The sequence below is a fragment of the Phoenix dactylifera genome, chromosome 15 (assembly GCF_051530095.1).
Source record: "Phoenix dactylifera cultivar Ajwa chromosome 15, Ajwa_hap1_PhDact_Kaust_v1.1, whole genome shotgun sequence".
In the NCBI taxonomy this organism is placed as follows: domain Eukaryota; kingdom Viridiplantae; phylum Streptophyta; class Magnoliopsida; order Arecales; family Arecaceae; genus Phoenix; species Phoenix dactylifera.
In genome coordinates this window covers 14,801,568-14,825,384 of record NC_143204.1, presented here as the reverse complement: position 1 = coordinate 14,825,384, position 23,817 = coordinate 14,801,568, and the positions used below count along the sequence as shown (strand labels likewise).

The 23,817-nt window shown below is 40.1% G+C and overlaps 2 protein-coding genes across 7 annotated transcripts; one reads left to right on the top strand and one right to left on the bottom strand.

Annotated features, from left to right (window-relative positions):
• Positions 1-3,889: 3,889 nt before the first annotated feature.
• Positions 3,890-10,923, bottom strand: LOC120113229 (histone deacetylase-like protein). Of its 4 annotated transcripts, none has more exons than XM_088711616.2 (5): positions 10,649-10,923; positions 9,744-9,853; positions 9,523-9,650; positions 4,495-4,620; positions 3,890-4,415 (listed from the first exon to the last, which is right to left on the bottom strand). In XM_088711616.2, the coding sequence occupies exons 2-5, from the start codon at positions 9,774-9,776 to the stop codon at positions 4,238-4,240; spliced, it is 465 nt and encodes a 154-aa protein (XP_088567742.2). In that variant the 5' UTR covers positions 9,777-9,853; positions 10,649-10,923; the 3' UTR covers positions 3,890-4,237. The 4 variants fall into 4 exon arrangements, with proteins under 4 accessions (XP_088567742.2, XP_038989956.3, XP_088567743.2 ...); XM_039134028.3 differs by having other exon boundaries at positions 10,819-10,918; XM_088711617.2 differs by having other exon boundaries at positions 9,744-9,826; positions 10,819-10,917.
• Positions 10,924-18,863: 7,940 nt separating this feature from the next.
• Positions 18,864-23,580, top strand: LOC108511943 (small ribosomal subunit protein uS14). 3 transcript variants are annotated; one of them, XM_088711574.2, is made up of 3 exons: positions 18,864-19,018; positions 19,830-19,929; positions 23,306-23,580. In XM_088711574.2, exons 1-3 carry the CDS (start codon positions 18,957-18,959, stop codon positions 23,315-23,317), a joined length of 174 nt encoding a protein of 57 aa, XP_088567700.1. In that variant the 5' UTR covers positions 18,864-18,956; the 3' UTR covers positions 23,318-23,580. The 3 variants fall into 3 exon arrangements, with proteins under 3 accessions (XP_088567700.1, XP_017702532.4, XP_017702531.1); XM_017847043.5 differs by having other exon boundaries at positions 23,244-23,580; XM_017847042.5 differs by lacking the exon at positions 23,306-23,580 and adding an exon at positions 22,619-22,897.
• The last annotated feature ends 237 nt before the right edge of the window (positions 23,581-23,817 follow it).

Genomic DNA, 23,817 nt, shown 5'->3' with positions numbered 1-23,817 from the left:
AGAAGCCAATCACACATGGGACATGGTTCCTGCTCCTCTAAATCACCCTATCATAGGCAGCAAGTGGGTCTATTCAATCAAGCTTATATCTGATGGCTCTCTCAATCGTTACAAAGCACGGCTTGTCGTCCAAGGTTTCAATCAAGAACATGGAATTGACTATGATGAGGTCTTTGCTCCGATTGCTAAAATGACCACCATTCATACTTTAATTGCTATTGTAGCAACCTCTAATTGGGACATCTATCAAATGGATATCAGGAATGCATTTCTTAATGGTGAGCTCTCCGAAACTATTTATATGCAAGTTGAAGAAGGCATTGTATGGCTTAAAACAAGCACCATAGGCATGGTTTTCTAAATTAAAAGCAGTTCTTCATAGTGCTGGATATAAGCAAAGCTGCAATGATTATTCTTTATTCTATTCCAAAACCACTCACGGAAAAGTTTTCATTTTGGTCTATGCAGATGATATATCGATAACATGAGATAATCATCAAGCTATTAAGAATATAAAAGACATTCTTCACTAATCTTTTCAAATGAAAGATTTTGGGTTAGCTACCTATTTTCTTGGGCTAGAAATTTCTTAATGTCCCCATGGATATTTTCTTAGCCAAGGCAAATACACAAGAGATATTATCAATCTAGTTCGGCTCACAGATGATAAAATTGCAGACACTTCTCTGGAGCTAAATGTCAGATATGAGAGGACTGATGGAGATGCCATTGCTGATCCTACACTCTATAGGAAGGTAGTTGGTAGTCTTGTGTATTTTACAGTGACACGTCCTAATATTGCTCATGTCGTGCATATTGTAAGTTAATTTGTTTCAGATCCTCGCCAGTTGCACTTAACAACAATCCATCAAATTATTCAGTATCTTCGTTCTACACCAACCTTAGGTTTATCCTATTTAAAATCATCCTTTTTTGAGTTGCGAGTATTCTCGGATGCAGATTATGCCGGTTGCCCAGATATGAGACGATCAACTATTGACTATTGTACTTTTCTTGGTTGCTCATTACTTTCTTGGAAATCAAAAAGGCAGGCCACAGTTTTGAAGTCCTCCATAGAATCAGAGTATCGAGCAATGTCTTCTACGTGTAGTGAAATCTTCTGGCTTCGACGACTCCTTGGTGATTTTGGAGATGCTTCTACTTCTCCCACTCCACTATTTTGCAACAATGAAAGTGCCATAAAAATTGCCAACAATCCCGTTTTTCATGAAAGGACAAAACATATAGAGGTGGATTGTCATTTTGTTCGTAAAAAATTTGAACAAGGCATTGTTTCACTACCACATGTTTTTTCAAATGAACAAATTGCCGATATCCTTATGAAGATGCAACCAGAGAATCATCATAACTACTTGCTTAGCAACTAATGATGAGCCACCATTGGTTTGAGGGGGAGTGTAAATAGAATATCCTTAATATACCTTCTGTAATTGTTTTTCCATTATGCTAATATTGTATAGCTCACACTTTCTTATTTGTTGTCCTAAACATGGCAAGTGTATATGTATAGTAATAGCTAATTGCAACATTTTCCAAATTGGCTTTTGGTAGAGCTGCTTGTATTCTTTATAATGGGACGATCCCCAATGAATAAGATTGAAGAAGATTGATCCCTTTTCCTCATATATCCACTTCATATCTATTCTCAAAAAAGTTGTAGTATGGGGCTATGGTAAGGATGTAGTGTGGAGCTGCGGTAGAAAGACTAAGTTACGGTTACTCTTATGATAAAAGATAAAAGTAAACATAAAATGAATGAAATGGATTAATTGATTGTCGAAGGGTCGAAGAGTCTCAATATAGAGCACAATTCTAGTACTTATACTACTATAAGTTAACTACCCACAAATATGATAATTCTTTACTTTAACGGTTGCTTCCCACGTTTGATCTCCATCTCTGGTAGTTCTGGTAATTGTTGTCAACTGTCTTCTAACTACACTTAAGCACGATCATTCTGCAACTAACTATCAGACTGGTAGTCATACCTTATTAGCCTTAACGTAGTTTGTGTTAGTCGTCTTCATTTATTCGGCCTACAATATAGTCTTTTGTTCTTGAGAATCTAAGATTGGTATTTTTTTCTCAATTTTCTATTAGACTGACTCGAAACTTAATTATTAAACCTAGTTTTCTTTTTTGTGGCTGAATTATATCTGTTCAACCTAGTTCATACCTTTAGTTGAACTTTATTTAGTTTTAGCAAGAGTCACGCGACTCATATGTTCTGATTCTATCAACTAGATTTACATGACACTTGCTTCTGGCTTTATCAGTCATTGTCTAGACGTTTGTCCTCGTATAATTTGGCTTTTAGAATCTGCATCAATGAATCTTTTTTAGCATTCCTAGCTGGCTTCCTAATAATGGATTCAATGTGAAAAGCATCCATGAATGTCCACATTTCATCAAATCATCTCCAGACCATACTCAACATTATACCGAAACACGCATCTAACCAATGCTAAAAAGCGTTAAAATGCATCTAATTCCATGGAAAAGCTTCCAATAGCCGGCCATTATTCCCTTACCTCATGCTACAATTATTCAAGCCAGCTTTGTTCTCTGGGTTTTGAATCTAATTCCATGCTTGGCATGGGGCTTTGCTATAAATACCACTCCCCTGGCAGTGACAAACCCAAGCCAAGCACCACTTCTAAGAGCTTTTCTTACCTTCTGTTGTGTGAGAGAAGAACTGCGAGCGGAATGGCATCCTTGAAGGCCGAGAAGCCTGCTGGGCTCACGTCGCAGCCCAAGGCAGGAGAGAGTGCACCCAAGGCTCCGGCCTCAAAGCAGGCCCCCAAAAAGGCCGAGCGTAAGCCCCGGGAGCCCAAGAAGAAGGTAACCCGGATTTCATTGCTTGCATCTCTCCTTCCAAAACCAAGGTTTTTAACAGTCTTATAGGACTCAGAAGGCAACCTCATGATATGTTTAACGGCAAAGTTTTAAAGGGAATATTGTTTCACTTAATATTTAGGTAGATGGCTAGAAATAGGAGTTTGTTTCTATGATGTAGTTCTAATCATTTTGATTTTAATCTCAAGCAGGCCAAGAGTGGCAAGCCAGGAGCCAAGAATTAGTGGCAGCAACTAGGAAGTTGGACATCCCACATGCACTCGAGTTATATCGAGATGATACTTTGTATTTCTTTTCCTTATACATGTGTGTGTCTTCCCTTGTTTGGCTTTCTTATTATTGTACTGATGTTTGTGTCCTGAACTCTTATGGTTGGATGATTACCAGAAAAAAGACGAATAGTAGTTGTATGACCATGCTATGAACGAATAAACTGGTAATTTATTACAGAGTTTGGCTCTGCTCTGGATTGATTTGATTGGGTAACAGAATATTTTGACTCAGTGATTATGAGATTTAATCGAATCGATTCATTTGAAGTTATGAAACCAAGTACACTACCGGATCTTAAAATGTTAAACCATTAATTTAATTATGAACCGGAATGCACCCAAACAAACCCCACAGGCTGAATGATGCTTTTTATCATATTCTAATCACATTCAATGGTGTCAAATATATCACAATTTCTGGGTTGATTGGGGAGGGGAGGCAGAATAAAGCACAGAATCGGAACGATATGGTGGCCAGGCAAACATGCAACCTCTCAAGAATCTTGTATTACAATTAGCCAGGAGTTAGATGAAGCAGTATAAACCAAGCCAAGGGGAAAAAGGGCAACCAGCAAGAAAAAGTATCAGGGTACGATGGAACCACCGTTTTAGCCATCAAATATAGGCACCTCAAAAGATTGATTGCAAACTGAGAGGACAAAAGACAAACAATTGGCCAACTTGTAACCAATTAGCTGAAAGGCTGATAAGCATATACTAGAGAAATATGAGCTCCAGTAGTCCTTCCGCAGGGCAATCGTCTCAGGAAGAAATTTCAATTCAAACATGGGGAATGAAACTAGTGGCTTCACTCGTTTAAGGGTTGCACTATCAATTTACCGTCACCGACAAAGCAAAAACACAAGAAAAGAAGAAACAAATCTAGAGTTCAGTTGCTGGCATCTCCGTTCGAACAGAACTCAAATTGTCTGCTATTTCTAACATCTTTCTGTCACCCCACAGTCTGGTATAGTTCTGGAATAAAAACACCATAAATCCCTGTTTTAACGGAAGACGGATGAAGACATGGATGGAACCCACTTTTCTCTTCACCTCAACAGGAGCCGTGGCAGCTACATACCGGAAAATTAAGATCTTGAGGAGGAACTTTCACTTTGAGTGCTTAACTGCAGGCTTTCAAGGGCACGAAAAGGTGGGCTCTGTCCAAATTTTAACAGATGGGCAACTTCATAAACAGGTCGCAACTGCCAAATCATCTGAACATCAAGATATGCTTCACAAGCAAAACACCATACTGACAGATCACTGTCACAAGTTCAGAGAAACAATATGAATGTTTACTGAAATCAATTTAGCATAGAAAAGAAATGCTGATATAATATACCTGAAGCTGAGAGCTAGGCAGTGCCCTGTTTCTTGATGATGACTGAGCATGTGTTTGTTGATAAAGCGGCAACATAGAACATCCTTACAGCTTAAACACAGCCAGTTTTCAGCAGGGTGGTGGCATCTGAAATGCATAAGATGCTTCAGTTAGAAATTTAACCTAAGCTTGATGCAGTTCGAGTTTTTTAGTTCAGGTGTATGGGTTTATAGACTCACACGCATGCATGCACTCTCCCACCCGTCAAACCACTGACACATGCACATGTGCAAGCAAATTGAGATTACCAAACATCTGAGAAATAAATGGTGCATACATCTACAGTTTGCTTTGTCAGTTAGTTTCTGCATAGACCTTAAAATGGCTACTGATTTGAACAGTCAGAAATTCACCGCCAGAAGGCTAATTGACGATCATTAACCAGGCATATGAACGGGTTCACTGTCGAAGGACAACAAACCGGACAAATATGATGGTTGATAAAAGAACAGTGAGAATTGGAACTTAGCTACTGCAATCAAATCTTTACGCTGCATGATGAACAATGTCCCCTGCCAAAACTTACACCTAAAACAGCGAGTGATCAATGATCCATAAGGGACTTGGAGGCATTTGAAATTCTAGCCAGCATGCAACCCATGAACTACATTATTGTTTGACAAAATGACATAGCAGTAACCAAACTCTGGATTGATGAGCTAATGGCATCAGTGCATTTGAAGGAGATGGACACATTATTTTTTCACAAGTAATATGGGTAAAGCTTACCTGTATTCAAGTCATTATGGAGGATAAGCATATTTCTGGAATGAGACATTTTATGATTTAAAACTTGAACTGGTTATTTAACCCAAATAGGAAAAAACATTCTCATAATATAGCATTTAAGTAAGTAAGATTTTCAATGGCTAAAACAAATACGTAGATCAAACAGAAAATCGATTTTATTTTCAACCTAATTCTTAAGATTTATAGAGACACGCACAAGACTAACATCGATGACTAAAACAAATACAGAGATCAAACAGAAAATCAATTTTATTTCTAACCAAATTTCTTATATACACATGCACATATACACACACAAGATTAATTTTTTCAACGACTCAAACAATTTGTAGATCAAAATGAAAATCAATTTTATGTTTAACCTGATTCTTATAGACATATAAGGCTTGAATTTTACATATATAAGGCTAGAATTGCAGACCATGTAAATATTTCACATATAGTTTTGGATTTATTTTGAAAGTTTTGGAAAGCATTAGAATAGTCAAAATAACTATATTCTTCAAACTAAAATTTTCCCTCTATTTTTATTTATTTTTGTAAATTAGTATTATTAAAGTGCATGCCTCGGTTTTACTTGACTATAATTTTCTGGAACTTTTTCATGGGATTAATTTGTAAAATTTAAAATTTGTTTAATCATCTAGATAAATTCTATCAAACAAAGATAATTATAGCTTTCCTTTTAGAGCTAATATCAGTTTTGTGTAATTAATTTGGTCAAATACAACTAATTTTCTTAGAGATGACATAAATTTATGCCTATGCGATCTACTTTCTTCTGCATTGCCTATGCCCATACTCTCTCACTTGTTTCTGCATAGCACTATGGAAACCATATTTACGAAATTTAATGTTGGACATTTCCCAATGAAACTTGTTTAACCATAGATGAGGGTTAAGTTTGATGAAACAAATTTACTAGTTCCAACTTACCCGTTGGACGAAGAAAGATGAGGAAATGAATGCAATACAACAATAATAAGGAGCTTGGAGACCGAGAGGGAAAGTATGTAACGATCTACAATTAACTTGATAATTGAGCAATTACAAAGGTTAACAATGAAGGCTGTTTTCTTACTTAGGAAATTGATAAACAATATAAATAAAAAGAAAAATGTTTACCCATGGTTCTCATTGACTTACACAAAGCTTATGATAGGCTACCAAGAAAGGTAATTAAGTAGAAGACTATGGAGGATATGTATGTCGGTTTGCATTGACAAGGGCTGGAGTTGTTTGTATTGTCACTCACAAGAGGCTTGCACCAACAATTACACTAGCATCACAGATTTTTAAACTAATCATAATGAATTTATGGTTAATTAAACACTCCAATCTCAAGAAATGGTATTGTATAGATGGCCAGCCAATATGGTATGATCTTTGATACAAGAGCAATATGCCTTGATACACCTTGCTCCAAATGAGCAGACATTTTTTCAACAGGAAAAGAAAGCAAACCGATCAGTATTAGGTCCGCGAGATGCCAATATGCCTTGAGTCAGTGCAAGACAAACCCAGTTTTCCCATTGTAAGTGTGTATGTCCCCAACCTTATTGGTTCATGGCTAGTACGATATGTAACAACAGATGTCAGGCTAATATATACAAGGTTTCAACAGCTGCTGTTATTACTGAGAAACTGTGCCGTGGTATCTGTTATATGCAGGGTATTAATTGATGATTAAAGCACATGACTAAATGTTAAATTCTATTTATGGAAGAAAGATTTAAACATGAGAGCTCAAAATCAGCAGAATGAAAATAGAGCATATTGGACACAAGTTTATTTAAAATAGAAATGAAGACGAGGCAGCAATTAAGATTGATGGACAAGAGATATCGCGAAGTGAATTTTCTTATTATATAGGATCTACGATACAAAATAATGGAGAGGTTACTTATACAAAATAATGTTGGTTATAGCTATGGTATGCAAAATAGAGAAAAGATAAATAAAACATATCGAGGGGTCAGTGCAGTTTGTGAAGTCATTGGGGGTTAGAACCAATGACCAGGACTCAAGTCCTGCCCTCATTCAATTTTGGTTGGATTTACCCTTGTCCTGCAACTCAACTCAACTCAACCAAGCCTTAATTCCAAATTAGTTGAGATTGACGAGCAGCATAAAACTATAGTCACATCATATGAGAGAGAGAAAATATAAGAGAATTATAACTGGTTGGGTGAGGTGAGGAAGTGCCTCTCAGGAGCTATATGATCAACTCATAGTCGCATATCATGGTGACTTAAAGGAAAATTGATCAAATAGAAATAAGGGTGGCAATGTTATATGGCTTTAAATACTGAACAATAAAGAAAGTTTATAAACATAAGTTGAATGTAGTAAAAATGAGAATATTGGGAAAATTGTGTGGTAAACTAGAAAGGAAACAGCGAGATAAGAGTAGATAGAGAGCCATATCAGTTCCAAAATCAAAGATAAAATGACAGAGAAACAATCAAGATACTATGGGCATGTATAATGAAGATCTTAGAGGAATCCAATAAAAGGGGTTAATTTTTGTTAAAGGATTGAAAAAAAGAAGGAGAGTGCCTAAGGTAACACGGATGGAGATTGTAAAAAGGGATATTAAAAAAAAAAAGCTTGAAATAGTAAGCTAACAATGCTGGGCAAATGAGGATCCATAAAGCTGATCCAAAATAGATGGAACAAGATTGGATGATTATGGTTATGAGATTATTGCATGAACTAGTGTATCATGTTGGGCTAGTCTAGTTGACAAGATTCAAGCATGAAACAAAGGTATCTTCCTATTATGAAAAAGTTATTTTTCAGCATGCCTTCTGATGGCACTATGTTTTTTTGTCAGCATGAATGCCCAAAGTACAGAATTCTAGTCACCGAACTCCAAATTATCTTTAATATGGATCTGGCTAGAGATATTAAAATGCATGGAGCCAAGGGAAGAGGGCTTATACTGTCATACACCATGTTGAATGAAAGCATAGCATCACATGTTCGTGAGGCAAAGGTGCAACATCAAAGTAGAGATGATTAAAACAAATAATAGAAAGGAAAATGGATTTGGTTGCACGTGACGATAAAAGGCACAAGAATTGCAATCAATGAAGCATGGTTCCAGTGTTATCCATTGGGGATATATGAATTATGTGGCATTTGGTACGCTAGGATGAACTTCAGACAGAAGTTATTGAAATGAAGCAGACTTCCATCATTAACAAATGGACTTGGAGTTTTAACCTTTTGTCTTGCAGCAAAATATTCTTAGAAGAGACACGTAGCAGGGAACAACATGTGTCTATGATGTCCAACTAAAAAGCAAAGAAATGGAAGTCCACCTCTTTTGTGTCATTTAGGAGCATTAAGAGTTTGGGTGTTGGATGAGTAACAATAAATGCATGAATATCCATAAAATAAAGTTGTCACCATAGTCGGCAGACTTACCCATTTAAAGATATTTTGCTAGCATTCATTAAAGATCCTTAAGCTGGTGGTCAGTACATGATTTTGGCCCATAACCTCTCCCTTTACTTTATTATCACTGATATATTTTTTTAGAAAAAGAGAAAGAAAAATGGAAAAAATCACCCTTTATTTTCATAATATAGGATAACTAACACTAGAATTTGGAATTAACAGGCATGCTTGTAACTCTGCATTGTGTTTTAGATGATATGATGAAAACTTATCGGTCCATCTTTCTGACCATTCCATGTCTGATATTTTTAAAAACGAGAAGAAAAAGAAAAGAAAACTTTGCATTATATTAGTGGTTGAGTAATCCTCTTTTTAATCCATAGTATACAAAACTCTTTTTGTATCTTCACAATTCAATTACCAGCCTTTTCTACTAAAAGGCCACAAGCAACCATAACTTACAAGGATTTGTTACCAGTCCATCCAGCACTCAAATCATTTCTAAACATACATAATCCAGTGCTCATGAGTAAGATCTATGCAAACAACAAAAAGTATAAAGTAGAAGACACCTTTAACCATAAGAATCAAGTCTCCAAATTACTGGACAGAGGACAAACCAAATACTAACCGTTAAGGCAGATCTCTGTCATCATTATTAGTAACAAAAATTCATTTTTTCCCACAAAGTTTCCACATACAGTGACCTCCCATGCCTAATTCATGATCTATCACAGGTTCTTAGTAATTCTCTTCGATCTACTTCGAGTTAGGTTAGCCAAAAAGAGGAACCAAATAAAAAACACCGACCAGGGTTTGGAGACGAACGCTAACCTGGTGCAAGGAGAATCGGGGACAGGGATGTGAGAGAGGTCAGAAGACAACGAAGGCAAATGATCACACGATGTTCGAGCTTCCACCCATCCGGACTCGGCCCCATAGAGCTCCTCTGCCTCTGCATCCTGAGAAGCAACAGGAAGGTGGTGGTTTTAGAATCTTTAGAGAGAGAAGAACACGAAGAAGGTGAAGGAAGTAGAGATGGACCCGTTTCTTACCCACCCCGATGCCGAGCAGCCCTTCTCTGCCATCAATGGTGGAAGCTGTAGATAACGCTTTGAAAAACGGATAGCTGATCGAACTGGAAAAGTGACCGAGCCACGAATTACTGGTTAAATCAAAAGAAAATAAGAGATATCATCATAATCGCATACTAAATATATTATATAAAAATATTTATTAATATTCTTCTAGACTCCCTTGCAATCCTTCTTAATATTAAATAATTACTGAAATAATAGTCATGATAACGGTGTTATAATGAAAAAAATTGACAATAATAAAACAAAATAACAGCATTATTTTAACCTTCACTTCTCAAAAACAAAATAATAATATTTTCAAAGCTATAATCATTTTTGGTGAGAATTTTATGATAAAAATTTGAATTTTTTGAAAATTTATTTTATTTGAAAGAATAAGTAAAGTCAATGATCATTGTTTATATTATAACGATTCATTGCAAGAAAAAATAATGACCTTCATATTTTTTTTTCGCGCTATTTATCTCAATATAATAACAGGGATGGCCGAAATCATTATAACAACCATTAATAATAGTCATAACACACCGTTATCTGAAATCATCCTCTTTGCTGCTGCTAAAAAGTTAAAAACAAGAAAAATATATACATCGGATTTTCTATTGACATGTCCATCACGTAATAAAGGCTTGCAAGGGAAAAAAATCCCTAACATCAAAGAAGATAGAGCACATCTACTCAGCAAAAAAAAAAAGCAAAAAAATAAAAAAGAGACAATAAGTAATGGACGAGGGTATCAAGAAGCCGTGAAGGGGAAAGGGAGCACAGCCTTGCAAGGGGGAGGGGGTTGGGGAATCCCGACATCCAAGTAAACAATATCTGCTCATCCAACAAGAAAAGGGGAAGAAACAGGAGCAAACCTGAGAAGTTAGGGATCAGGAGACCGTGAGGGAGGCACGGAGGAAGGGAGAGGGTCTGATTGCCAAGCTCCGGCAGCCAAAGCTCGAGCTCGAGGTCGGCCTAGAGAGAGAATATCCCAGTGGCCGAGGGCAAGAGGCCAGAGAGAAGGGAGGGAGAGGAGGGGGCATACCTGGAAGCCGCCGTAAGCCGTCTAGATCAAAGCTGCCGGATATCGTGGAGCGGTGGAGGAAAAGAAAATGGAAACGAAGAACCAGAACGCTGACTCTTCCGAATCGATCAGATTGGGAAAACTTCGCATTTTAATAGCGGCCGGTTTATATGAACCACAATAAGGGTTCGAATGTATTACCGGTTTAATCGACGGTTCGAGCGGCATTGAGCCTTTGACAAATAAAGCCGGTTTTAGCGAAAATGGTTTAAGTGGCCCGAAGTAGCGGGTTTTCTGATAAACCGGGAGTTTAGCAGCTGACGGGGAGATTATTTCCGTAGCGGTGCATCAAAAATATATTTGATGAATAAAACCTACCCAAATGAGCGGCCGTGATTGGTGGTATGCACAACCACATAATGATAAATTTGCTTGGAATAACCATAATTAAGTTGTAATCTTAGGCTGAAAAGAGAGGAGCTGGTCTCTTCCATCCCATTAGGATTTCCTCCCACTCCGTTCCCCTTAGGCTGGGTTGGTTTGGGTTGAACACAAGTTGGATCGGATGTAGGCTGGGTCAAAATTTTATTAAGTCGAAGCGTCGAACCCTACTTCTCTATTAAATAAGTAGCTTGGTCTGATACGCATAATCTATTTACTAAATGAGTCGAAGTAGATTAAATATACTAATATGCAAATAATTTTTAATGGGTTAAATGGATTTATATTACTTAAACAAACCGCGTTGGTCAGTTTAAGGGATATAAATGGTTTAAAAGATCTTGAAAAAGGTTAAATAGGTCAAGTCATAACCTAATTAATTATTAAATTGGTAAAAATATGTTAAATAGGTCAAAGATCTAGATCTTAATTTGAATCGTTTAATAAACAGATCTAAATAGTTAATAGGTTGGACTATTTATGATCTAAACTCATTTATGTTAAATCTGATCATGCTTAAAATGGATTAGATACAAATAGGTCCGATTATAAATTGCCATTCTTGGATTATGGAGACTGTGCTGCAAAATTCCAGAACTAAAAGATTATAAAATCATAAACAAATTTTAAATAATTTTATAAAGAAAATATATCAATATTTAAACTTCATTTAACATTTATCATATGCTTAAAATTTTATTAGCCACATGCATTTGCACATGAATTATTAGCGGTCATTCTTAATAGTACTACAATATTAAAAATCTGGGTTGGCATAAAGCCCTCCTAAAGAAAACACAAATAGTAGATGTTAGAAATAGATAGATCTTGGTTAACAGAGGCACAAGTCTAGTAGACACCAAGAAGGGAAACCTAGTGTGACCAACTGGGGTTCTACTTTAATTTTCATGTGGTGATTGGGGCTTTCTTTCGAACGGGTGCTGAGGGAAGAAAGATGGGCAATTGAAGATGTGATATTGGTGGAATTCTTCAGCAGTGAGGATCGACGATTGAGACCTGCCAAAGGCCTGTCTGGCAGCGGGGATCGGTCCCTCCCGGCAGCCAGTGTGGACCAGTCACAAGATCTCAAAGGAGAAGCTTGACAACCTCCAACGACACTTCTCAGAGGTTCTCGAGTTGCCGGCGGAGCAAGTGGAAAGCATCCAAGAAGGCACGGGAATCGACGATGATCATCGTTTGCAGCCTTGGCCGAAGAGTTTCAGCAGAGTGTGTTGCCTGAGAGTTGAAGTTGAAGGAAAAACTCGACTATGATGTTGAATCTTTTCCGATGGCGAAGGATCATCATGCGTTCTGATTTAAGAGCGAGGAGGATTGAAATATGACCTTGGTCAGCGGCCCTTGGCTTGTGGCAGGCCAGTTACTAGCAATGGAGCAATGGGTGTCAGATTTTGTTCCGAGCACGAATGTGGTGAACAGAGTCGTGGTCTAGCTTTGCCTTCTTGTCTTCCCCAGGAGTATTGGGAGAAGGAGCCAATCTTAGATACTGTGGCAGCGACTATTTGGCCATTACCCCTAGATGGCTTCATGGATCAGCAACAGAAGCTCGGATTGCTAGGGTTAAGGTGGAGATAAACGCTCATGATCCACTTAAGCCGAGGGTCCTAATCAGGGGGAGATCACGGATGTTCTGGCAAGCATTTGTGTTCGAGAATCTGTCGGCCTTCTACTACTTATGTGATAGAATCAACCATAAAGAAAAAGAGTGTTGGTTTCCTCATCCCGTGACGACATCGATGGAGAGGGCGTCAAGGAGGGAGGCACTGACCCCGATAGTGGTGAAGGCTATTCAGGATGCCTCAGATCAGGCAGAGGAGGAGATGGTCGACGGGGAGCGATGCCCGATTTTTGGCTTCTGGCTAGCCATACCTAAAATCCGACAGCCTAGGGTTTCCAAGGCTGAGGTGCATCCATAGAAGATGGCTGAGTCCACCCCTAAGACGACATCTCGGTCAACTTCCTCCTAGTCGGGCCTGAGTTCCCTATGGAACACGCTAAGCTCGCCTGGATCACCGCCAGATTCAGACAGCTAGCAAAAGCCAACTAAGGTGTCGTGACAAAGATCACCAGAGAAGGGGATTTAGGTGGGAGACTCGGTGCAAATCATTGAAGGGGCGAGTCAACCGAGCATCAGCCCTAAGTCAAGCCCTGAGCCGCGTAGCGACATGGGCCGGTCCCAAGTAGTAAAACTGGCAAGCTAAGCTAAAGGGCAGCAAGCCTATGCCGTCATGGTGGAGGCCGAGTCTAGTTCTATCCCAATTAAGTAGGCCAGGAGCCTATTATCCGGGCAAGGTTGCGCTAGGCCAGTGAAGTCTGGGCTCTCATAATCTCGTCTCGGCTCCCCTCCCAGGTTCTGGATTCTCACCAGTGAAGGGGGTAGCGATTCTCATCGATGCAAGTCCACCCCACTATCTCAGACAGCTGATCGCAGGGGTTCAGGGGCCTTGGAAGGAGGTGTCGCCCCTGGCCAGGAGGTCGTGGCTAGCGAAGCTCCATCTTTGCTTCTGATACCTGCTCCATTGTCAGCGGCTGATTCAAGGACACCAAAGCCTTTCCATGGAGCTCTGGTTACCAGCAAAGATGCTTCGGAGCATGATATGGGCAGCTAAGTCAGGAAGGTGCAAGGCCATCTTACCCCAAATATTGCAGTCATTGGTGGGCCGGCAACGGGTGCGGATGACATGAAGGGTGTGGTGATGCGGACAAGCTCTCGTGCCATGAGGGATGAATTGGACCTGACCAGGGGTCCGCCGGTTGAAAATGGCGATGCTGGGCTCGAATTTGAGAGATGAGTTATGGGAGGATGTGGTGGTGGGTAAGCCACAGATGAAGGTCGATGGAGAGGCCTGTGGCAAGCTTCGTTCTGTAGAACGAAGATCTTATTGTGGAACTGTAGGGGGGTTGAGAAACCCTCATGTGTCTTCAGAACTACATCTGCATGAGCCTGAAGTGTGTGTATTATTGGAGACTTGCCTCTCGGGCTTGAGTCTTCAACGCATCAGGTGTTCATCCTTCCTCTTGGGGCTTCTATGCAGTGGAGTCTCAAGATTTGTCGGATGGTATTGTTGTGGTTTGGAGATTAGGTAGTTGTAACTTTAACATCTTCCAAAATTATAACCAACAAGTTATCATGGTGATTTCTGAAGAAAATGGGCCTCCTGGGATTTTGTCTGCTATTTATGCTAGCACTGACTATAGAGAGCGCCAGATGCTATGGGGTGAGGTGGCCAACCTGGTTCATCTGGGCTTTCTTGCTGTAGTGGCAGGTAACTTCAACTACATAGATAGTCCCCAAGAGAAATGCGAGGGGGAGGCAAGCCTTTTACTAGCAAGATTGAGGTTAAAGATTTTTAGGACTTCATCATAGCTAATAGCCTAGTTGATATTGGTTTCATAAGGCCGAGATTCATTTGGTGTAATAATCAAATGGGCTGAGCAAGAGTCTTGGAGAGGATAGATATGGTTTTCGCCACAATTGGGTGGGTTCATCTCTTTTAGGACAATCATATGTGCTACTTTTCATGCATCGCTTCGGCCATTGCCCCATTTTGGTTAGTACTTCGTCCTCTACCCCATATCGGAGTCCTTTTCAGATTGAGAAGATTTGGCTCTCCTATCCGCAGTCTTGGGATATTGTGCAGGAGGCCTGGCGTATAGCGGTGGCCCAAGCGCTGACTGTGGAAGTGGAATCAAGCGGCGGTGGGCAACATTTTCGGAGGATGGAGGAGACAAAAGCTTCTATCGTTAACCTCCAATATATAGAGGACTAGAGTGGTGGCCCGTCTGAGGAGGAATTGGTGGAGATTAAGACAGTTAGCCATGCATCACTCGCTTCTTCGTCAGTAGCAGGTCTTATAGCTGAAGGAATCAAGGGTGCAGTGGATTGCGAAGGGGGACCAAAACACCAAATTTTTTTACCAATCGATGATTACGAGGAGACAGAGAAATAGAATCAGAAGCCTCACAAATAGTAGAGGTCAGATGGCAGACAACTCTGGTACTATCAGCTAAGAGTTTCTACAGTTTTTTGAGCTTGGTAGTAGTGGGTCGTTTTTCGGGCTAGCACCAACGGAGAGAGTGCCAGGGGAGAAAACACCATTCTTGTAATCCAATTATGGCTAGGGAAGTCTAGAAAGCTATTTAGTCCTTGGCTGAGGACAAGGCCTCAGGACTAGATGGATTTCCTCTAGTTTTTTTCAGGGGATATTGGTTTATTATTCGACAAGAGGTGACTGCAGCCATCCAGCAGTTTTTTGGGACGACCTCGATGCCTAGGGCCAGAAAGTGGATCTTCATCACTTTAATCCCGAAGAGGTAGGACGCTACAGAGCTGGGCCATTATGGACCGATCAGTCTATGCACCACACGATATAAGGCCACTGCGAAGATCCTGGTGTCCAGATTGAGGGGACTCCTACCCCGGCTCATCAACTTTGAGCGTGGTGCCTTTATTAGGGGTTGTAGTATCTCCGACAATGTCCTTTTACCTAAAAGTTCATGTATGATCTCCAGAGAGTTCCGTACTGAAGGAGTTTGATGGGAGTCAAGCTTGATATAGAGAGGGCCTACGATTGTCTAAGTTGGTGCTTCTTGATTGACTCCTTGTAGAGCTTCGGTTTTCATAAGTTATGGATTAGATGGATTATGGGTTGTGTTTAGGCTTTATCCTTCACCATATTGGCGAACGTCACGCTCACGCTTTTCTTCAAATCTACGGTCGGGTTTCGATAAGGTTGTCCACTATCTCCATTTCTCTTCATCATCTGTGCTAGCGCCTTATACGGAGCCCTCTGGGAAGCTTCACTGTCTCAAGTCTTGGAGGCCTATAGGCCTGTGCCAACTTCCATCCCGATTTAACACCTTCTTTTTGCTGATGATTGTATGCTTCTAGCCCGGGCTATGAGGTAGACTACATGGGTGATCCGGAGGATCTTGAGGGAGTATTGTACAGCTTTTGAGCAATAGGTCAATCTGGCTAAGTTAGCCATTTGCTTTAGTCCAAAGATCCAACTGTGTCTCAAGACTACCATTAAGAAATTGTTGGGTGTGGGAGAGTAAAAAGGTACCTTGAGATATCTGGGGGTGCCCATCACCAGTCGACGCCTCCGCAAGTCAGATTGCACTACCATTGAACAAAGCATCAGGTAAAGGCTCGAGGGGTGGCAGTTAGATGCTCTCTCTATGATGGGTAGAGTCACCTTGGTGCGGTTTGCCCTTACCTCGATTCCAGTATACTTGTTGTCCAATACTATTGCGCCAAAGGCACCGTTGAAGATCTTGGAGTAGATGCTTAGGAGCTTCATCTGAGGCAAACGGGAGAGTAGAAGTGGAGTTCACCTGGGGGATTGGGAGGTGGTTTGTCAGCTTCTTAATAGCGGAGGGTTGGGAATTCACTTCTTGCTTCTAAGGCGAGAGCTCTTTGCTGCTAGACATGTTGCTAGGTATCTTCTCGAGCCTGAGAGTCTTTAGAGTACCTCGATGTGGGCCAAATATGGCATGTGGACCTCTGCACTCGATTTCCAAACTGGGCAACATAGCTCATTAGGGAGATCTATGCTCATGCCTCGGTGGTGCTCTCTAGCATTAGATGGTTTATGGGAGATGGCTAGTCAATTGATATGATGGATGATAGAAGGATGACATAGTAACTGCTTAGTCTATGGTCTACCATGATCAATCTAGAGAGCATGGCTAGCCTCAGAGTTTGTGACTTGTTCATCCTAGGGGAGAGGAGATGGAATGAGGCTATCATCCGACGAGTCTTTGAGGTGCAGTTGGCCGAGAGTGCCCTGATTTTATCGATTCCCATTGGGGGGGTTGCGGACTGGAGGGTCTGGAGATCGACCGTCAGGTTAAAGGTGACTGCTTGAGACCTTTATAACTTGGTCAGTGTTGAGGAGGCTCGGCGGATAGATGGAGGCTAGATCTGGAGGCTTTGCATTTACCCTGTGTTGCTCTATTTATTTGGAAGGTGATATGGGGCTGCTTACCGATAAAGAACATATTGGCCAGACGGAGGTTGAGGTTCAGTCTTACCTATGATGGATGCCTAGAGGTCGAGGAGTCCATCGTCTATGTCCTGTTTGGCTACCTACGGGGTTCAGGTTTGGAGGGGGGTTCGGGTTATCTCGAGCTTTTTGCAGTCCACGTCCCTAGTTGAAGCCTTCTTTGGCTACCTGAAGGAATCTCTGAGGAGCCACACTGCTGTATCTCAGGTGTCAAGTGTGTTTATGTGGCTTACCACATCTGGCTGGACAGAACTCCTTCGTCTTTGAAAACAGAAGGCTGCATCAAAGATCGTGGTAGATAGGGCACTTGCTGAAATCACTTAGCCTCCTTCTTCTGCTACACTTGGGATGGCAAAAGATATCTGGGACTCCTATTTAATTTTTACAGTGACCCAAGTGGTTTTTATCTCCTAGGACTCTCTACCTTCGAGCTTTCTCAAGGTGAATTTCAACGGCAGTGTGACTGATGGCGGCAACAGAGGAGAAGTTGGGTTTTGTGATTAGGTGTCATAATTCTAGACTCGTCGCAGCTGGGAGTCGATACATTTATGATACGTCTATCCTTAGAGTGGAGCTGAGAGCCGCTTGGGAAGACCTTAACTATGCGAGGGTCGTCTTGGGGGTGGATAGCATGCATCTTGAAAGGGACTCCGCCATGATGATCGAGTGGATTTAGAGCCATCACAGGTCCGACGATGAGCACTTGCTACTGCAAGACATCTGTAAGCTGACGAGGGTTTGTGGTGTATTTTAGGCCGCTCATGTCTACCGGAATGCAAACAAGGTTACTGACTGGGCTGTCTCCTTGGTTGCTCAGCACTAGGTGGGATCCTCTGGCAGACCCATGAGGCTGCCCCTATTTTTTTATAATAACTTTTTTTCCCGACTTTTTGGGTTGTACTTATATTAAATTAGTATAATTCACCGTAAACAAAAAGAAAGCACAGGTCTACCGCGGGCCGTCGATTGAATGTTGTTGATTAAAAAAACCTAGGTCACGACGGAAACTTATTGTGCTTAGGTTTGGGTATCTCTGAGTCTTAAGCTAGACCTGATCATGGTTATGGAACCGCCAGTTCCACAAAAACCTAGAACCTTAACCATAACCGAAAATAGTCAGTTCGGTTCCGGTTCTAGAACCGCCGGTTCCGGTTCTAAACGGTTTCGATTTCGATTTTTCAACATAAATTATAAAATTTTGAAAAAAAATAGATTGTGTAATTAATTTGGAAAAAAATTATAAATACAAATAGATTATATAATTAATACAAAATGATAATTTGTACCTCATTTTATTATTAACTATCAAAGTAAATTTTAATAATACAGCTAGATAAAATTATAAAAAAATAATAAGTTACATTAAATAAATTTGGAACTAATTTATTTTATTATAAATGAAAAAAAAGAAAAAAATAGGCTTCGGTTCCGGTTCGGTTCCATCAAACCTAGAACCTTAACCGAACCGTATTCCTCAAGGTTCCGGTTCGGTTAAGAATCATGAGACATGGTTCCGGTTCTGGTCCGGTTCTTTTCGGTTCGGTTTTCCGGTTAGAACCGAACCGTGGTCAGGTCTATCTTAAGCCGGCTACAATTAGGGTTCTAAGAATGCTATAAAAACCCTACCTTTCTACATAATTGACGGCACTTCCGTTCCTCGCGTGCGATCTGAGAGCTAGCGGCGCGGGAGAGATGGGGCATTCTAATGTCTGGAATTCCCATCCCAAGAACTATGGTCCTGGATCTCGGGCTTGGTGAGCGATTCCTCTTCTCCGTTTTTATTCTTTCCAAAATTAGTTCTTCCTCCCCCCAAATCCAGTGAAAACCGCGAAAATGTTAAGTTTTAGAGAAGATGAAACCCTTAACAAGGATTTTGGCTATTTTACAGCCTTTTTTCCCCCTAATATTTGATGTTTGATTATTGTATCGGAGATTGTTTAGAATCCAAAGTTGAGATCTTTCGAGTGGTATGCTCATTGGATCTTCTAAACGGGGGACTGGGTGGTGAGGCATACTCTTTTTTTTTTTACAATGTTGTCCTTCTTAAATTGCGTTCTTCAATTATTCAGGCCAATGCTACGAGTTATATTATGCTCATTGATTTCGATGGAGATGTTTGAACTCTAAATATATGAATATTAGTTGGAAATTACTGTAGTTACTGAATTTCTGAATTCTATCGTCAATTTGTAGCCGTCTTCAGGATTGAGTTTTGCAGAGGTGAGAGGTTTGGACTTTCAGTAATCCTTACGAGAAACATATTTGAATGCCATAGGCCGCTATAAAAGTTGGCTTTTCTCTCTCTGAGGCTGCCATTCATATATGAACATCATAACAATTAATTCATTAATATGATGCATCTTTTTGACATTCATCATTACGACTATGCCGAAAACCCCTAATAAGAAACAGGAATAAGAAGAAAGTTGATAGTTTTAAGAAACGAAATTGTTATCTGGATGTGACCGATCTTATATTTTTCATTTTTCAAATATTGGAGGTTCTAAATGATGGTCATCATGCTAAATTTTATTATAACTTTTAGTCTTGTACTGTTTGTTGCAGCCGAGTTTGTGGGAACCCTCATGGACTGATCCGAAAATATGGATTGATGTGCTGCAGGCAGTGCTTCCGCAGCAATGCCAAAGATATTGGCTTTATCAAGGTAAGGGCTTATCTCATGTTCATCCCTTGTTCTGTGGAGGTTTTAGGATAGCTATGATATCTTACGATATTAAGTGACATGGAGTCTTTATACGTTCTCACTTCTCTCTCTCTCTCTATAATTTGTTTTTCTTTGTCGGAGTACCAATTTAATCTAGATTACTACGAATAGACAAAGTATCAGGGGCCTTAAGCTCTCTGCACCTTTTGCCTCCTCTCTCCTCTACCATCCTCTTCTCATAATCATGGCTTTGCCCAACCAAGGTTATCGGTAACAATCATACCTGTCGATACTGGGTGTTCCATACTGTATTGGTAGGGAAGATAATAGTGCCTAGTACCATCCCCTGTTTTAAGTGTCAATACCAATAAATGTGTCATACCAACACTTGGTATGGGTGTATTGTTTGGGTATCAGTATGGGTACTGACACATGCCCAATTGTCATCGTCGTCATTAGCTCACCTCATCCATGTGATAGTTGCTAAGGAACCATCCTTTCAAGATGTGCTTGACCACTCTCTTGAGATGCATGGCCACCTAGCCTTGACGCTACCTCCCTACAATCGTTGAGTGTCCCCAGCATTGACCACCACGTACTACTATCCTCGAGCCCTACCTTCGCCTAGCTATCTTGCCCAGCAGGCCTAAGTGCTTTGCCTTCCTTTCGCCCATTTTCTTCCTTCTTCACTTTCAATTTTTCATTTTGCACTATATTCTAGTGATCCGAATGAATGGGTTGGGTTAATGGTCAATATATTTGACTTGCCAATGGGTTTGGGTGTGGCATTGATTGACTCACTTGTGGGTCGAGCTGGTTCTAGGTTGATATCAAATTGGGTTTACGCTCAAGCATATCTTTAGGCTAGGCCATGTTTGGCCAACCGGTGAATAGATGTCAAGAATAAACATGCTAGTTCTAGTCCATCTTGGTCCAATCTTAGGCCTAGCTTCTGTAGCTTGAAGCCAACTATCATTAAAATGTGGGTCCAAATCTTCCCAGATTTGACCTAACAAAGCGCTATATCCCATCAATTTGTCACATTAAGAGGGAGGATTTGAGGAAGGAAAAATGAGCCTTTTGGGGTTGGTGAGGGGTAATACTTGTTGCTGGGAGGTTGTAGCAGTGTGATGAATTGGGATGGAGACTTAGACGTAGGAGCTGGGTGTGGCGTAGCAGGTTGGAACCATTGAATTGGCAGTATGTGGTGGTGGTCCACCCCACTATGTGGCTCAGCAAGGGAGAGAGGGGATTAAGGGCTCCGCCTCTCTAGGCATGGACTGGGGCTAGTGAGAGGGAGAGAGGAGGAAGGTGGAGGGAAAGGTCCTGATTAGATCTGAGGTTCTTCCTCTCAAGGATGGATTAGATAGTGAGAGAGGTGGGAAGCCGGGAGCAGATAGGTCCAATGCTTTGCAGCTCTGAGTGGGTAGGGTCGGAAAATTAACTTATATAGTACATACATTTTTTAATAATTTTCGGTTTTTGTTGATGAGGCCAGGCTAGTATAATTTTAAGTGAGCTTGAGCCCAACCAGAACTCTGATTCGACCTTGAAATATGGATTCTGCCCAATCTGGTCGGCCATAAATCCTTCGTTAGGCCTGCCTAAAATTGTTCTGGGCGGATCAGGCTGATTTTGCACTGGTTTATTTGGCTTAATAGTGGTGGTCTACCTGACTGGAACTGATACCTTGCCATCCCTATCCAGTATTAGTCCTAATGCATGTACATGTACCTGTACACATCAAATTGATATATAGAAAATTGCTGATCAAGTTGTATGTTCATAGTTTGGAGAGACTTCAAAATTTCTGACCTAGTGTTGGTACTAGTATCCAAGCCATATGGACTATAAATATTCTGGAGTCATTAATCAGAATCTTAGCACAAGCATTTTCAGTCTGACTTAAACCTATATTCATTTTGTCACATCTTCATAACTTAATTTCACTCAAAAAAATTGTGAACCCTTTAAATACTATTCTGACTCGACTGGTTGGACATAAGAGACTACTGCTTGTGCTTTAATTTTTGAAATATATGTCTGGTTCTTAATTTTAAAATTATTCTTTAGTATTAGAACTTTCTGAAAAGTAGATTATGGCGTTCACTCAAATACAAATATTCATTACTGACCATGGAATTTATGTGATCCGGTGAAAAATGTGAGATTTGTCTTCTTCTAGTCATTCTTCTTACTGTGGGGCATGTGTCCTAGGACATTCTCCAGTAATTCTATCGTATTGAGAAAGTACCACAGTGTTATCTGATTCTTAACCTGTATGGTACTATCTGTTGAAGCAAAGTAACTTCAAAATTCAGGACCTTTGATCTATACCTTTTAGTGGTCTGGCCAAGAAAATATGCTCCTTTGTTATATATTGAGATGATTTGAATTATTTATTCAGCTGGGCAAGCTACAGGCTGGTTTGAATAATTGCATTCTGCTGGGTGCCTAAACTGAAACATTGTTCATTCGGCCTGGATTCAGGGGTCCTCAAAATAGCATGGTTATTCCAAGTAATAATCACATTTAGCTTCTCCATTGGTGCTGTTCTCCTGTCCCTTTTTCCCTACAAATGTCTAACTAATATAGTACTGAGCTATGATGCTTTTTCTTATTTCTTTAGACAATTAATCTCCATCTTTTCTTTATCTCTCTCTCTTTGCTTTTTTGTTTTTGTTAACAGTATCGCTAAAGATGTTATATCCCCAATGGGGACTGGACTTATGAAGCTGCCACGTTTCTGAAGAAAGTCTTTTTTGCTATAATGTATCAATGTGATATGCTTCATCTGTTCACCTGGTAAACTTCATGGTTTAGCAAATTAGGTAGTGAACTGAGTTTTGAAAGATTGGTGATTGGTCTTATTCTCAATTTGCTTTTTTATGTGGTCCTTTCTTTAAATTACTGCAATAATTGTGCACATTATATATGCTAAAATCAAACACCTCAGTCACTTCAGATAGCCTTTTAGTAACCATGGAAAGGACTGGTTTCTAAGTGGCATGGATGTGAATGATGGTAGTGATAGATTAACTGGCTTCCCATTTTGAATGCATGTTGTGCCGTAGAATTTGAATCAGCATCACCACTCTTATGAATGTGATCCCGCGAGTACTGGTTTCTTGTTTTGCGTCATAATTATTCAGCTCTTCACCTCGGAAAACATGCAATGTGATAGTTCAGTAGACATGCTGAACATTACAGGCTCTGATCCAGATAACTAGATGTCATGGTTTATGCTGTGTGAAAGCAAAAGATTCCAGTAAGGTTATTATTGTTTAAATGGTATCGTTTGTTTACTTGATCAGGGATTATGGATAGATGCTGATGTTTTAATTGATGCTGTCGTGTGCTATGCTGCCATCCTTAGGACTTTCTGTAGTCAGACTATGGATGCCATAGCGTGCTTTAAGACATGAAGCAAATGCCAAGGGAGCTAAGCTTCTGCTTGTACGGTGGGCAGTTGACAACAGAACTACACTGCAGGCTTTCAGGATTGGAAGAAGCCATGGACAAAACTATATTAACTTTGTTTAATGAATCATAAAAATAGGCGTGGATTGGATTAGTTTGTGATATTGTTCAGTCCAACGAGAGATGTGAGAAGGATTCTATAAAGATTCAGGCTAATTTTACATTATTTTATCTTGGTATTCCCCGAGAAACATAGGCCATTTTGTTAATTAGCGATATGGAATTTAAAATTTCCATTGTTGTTTTGGATTTTTTTGAAAACAGATTTTGTGTCCTGCTCAATTAAAATTAGGGGCGGTAATTTATGATCCGACCTGTTAATCTGACATGCAACGATCTACTCTAAGCAGGTTTGAATTTGACATAAATGATTTTGGATTGTAAATAGATCAACTTGTTTGAAATTGT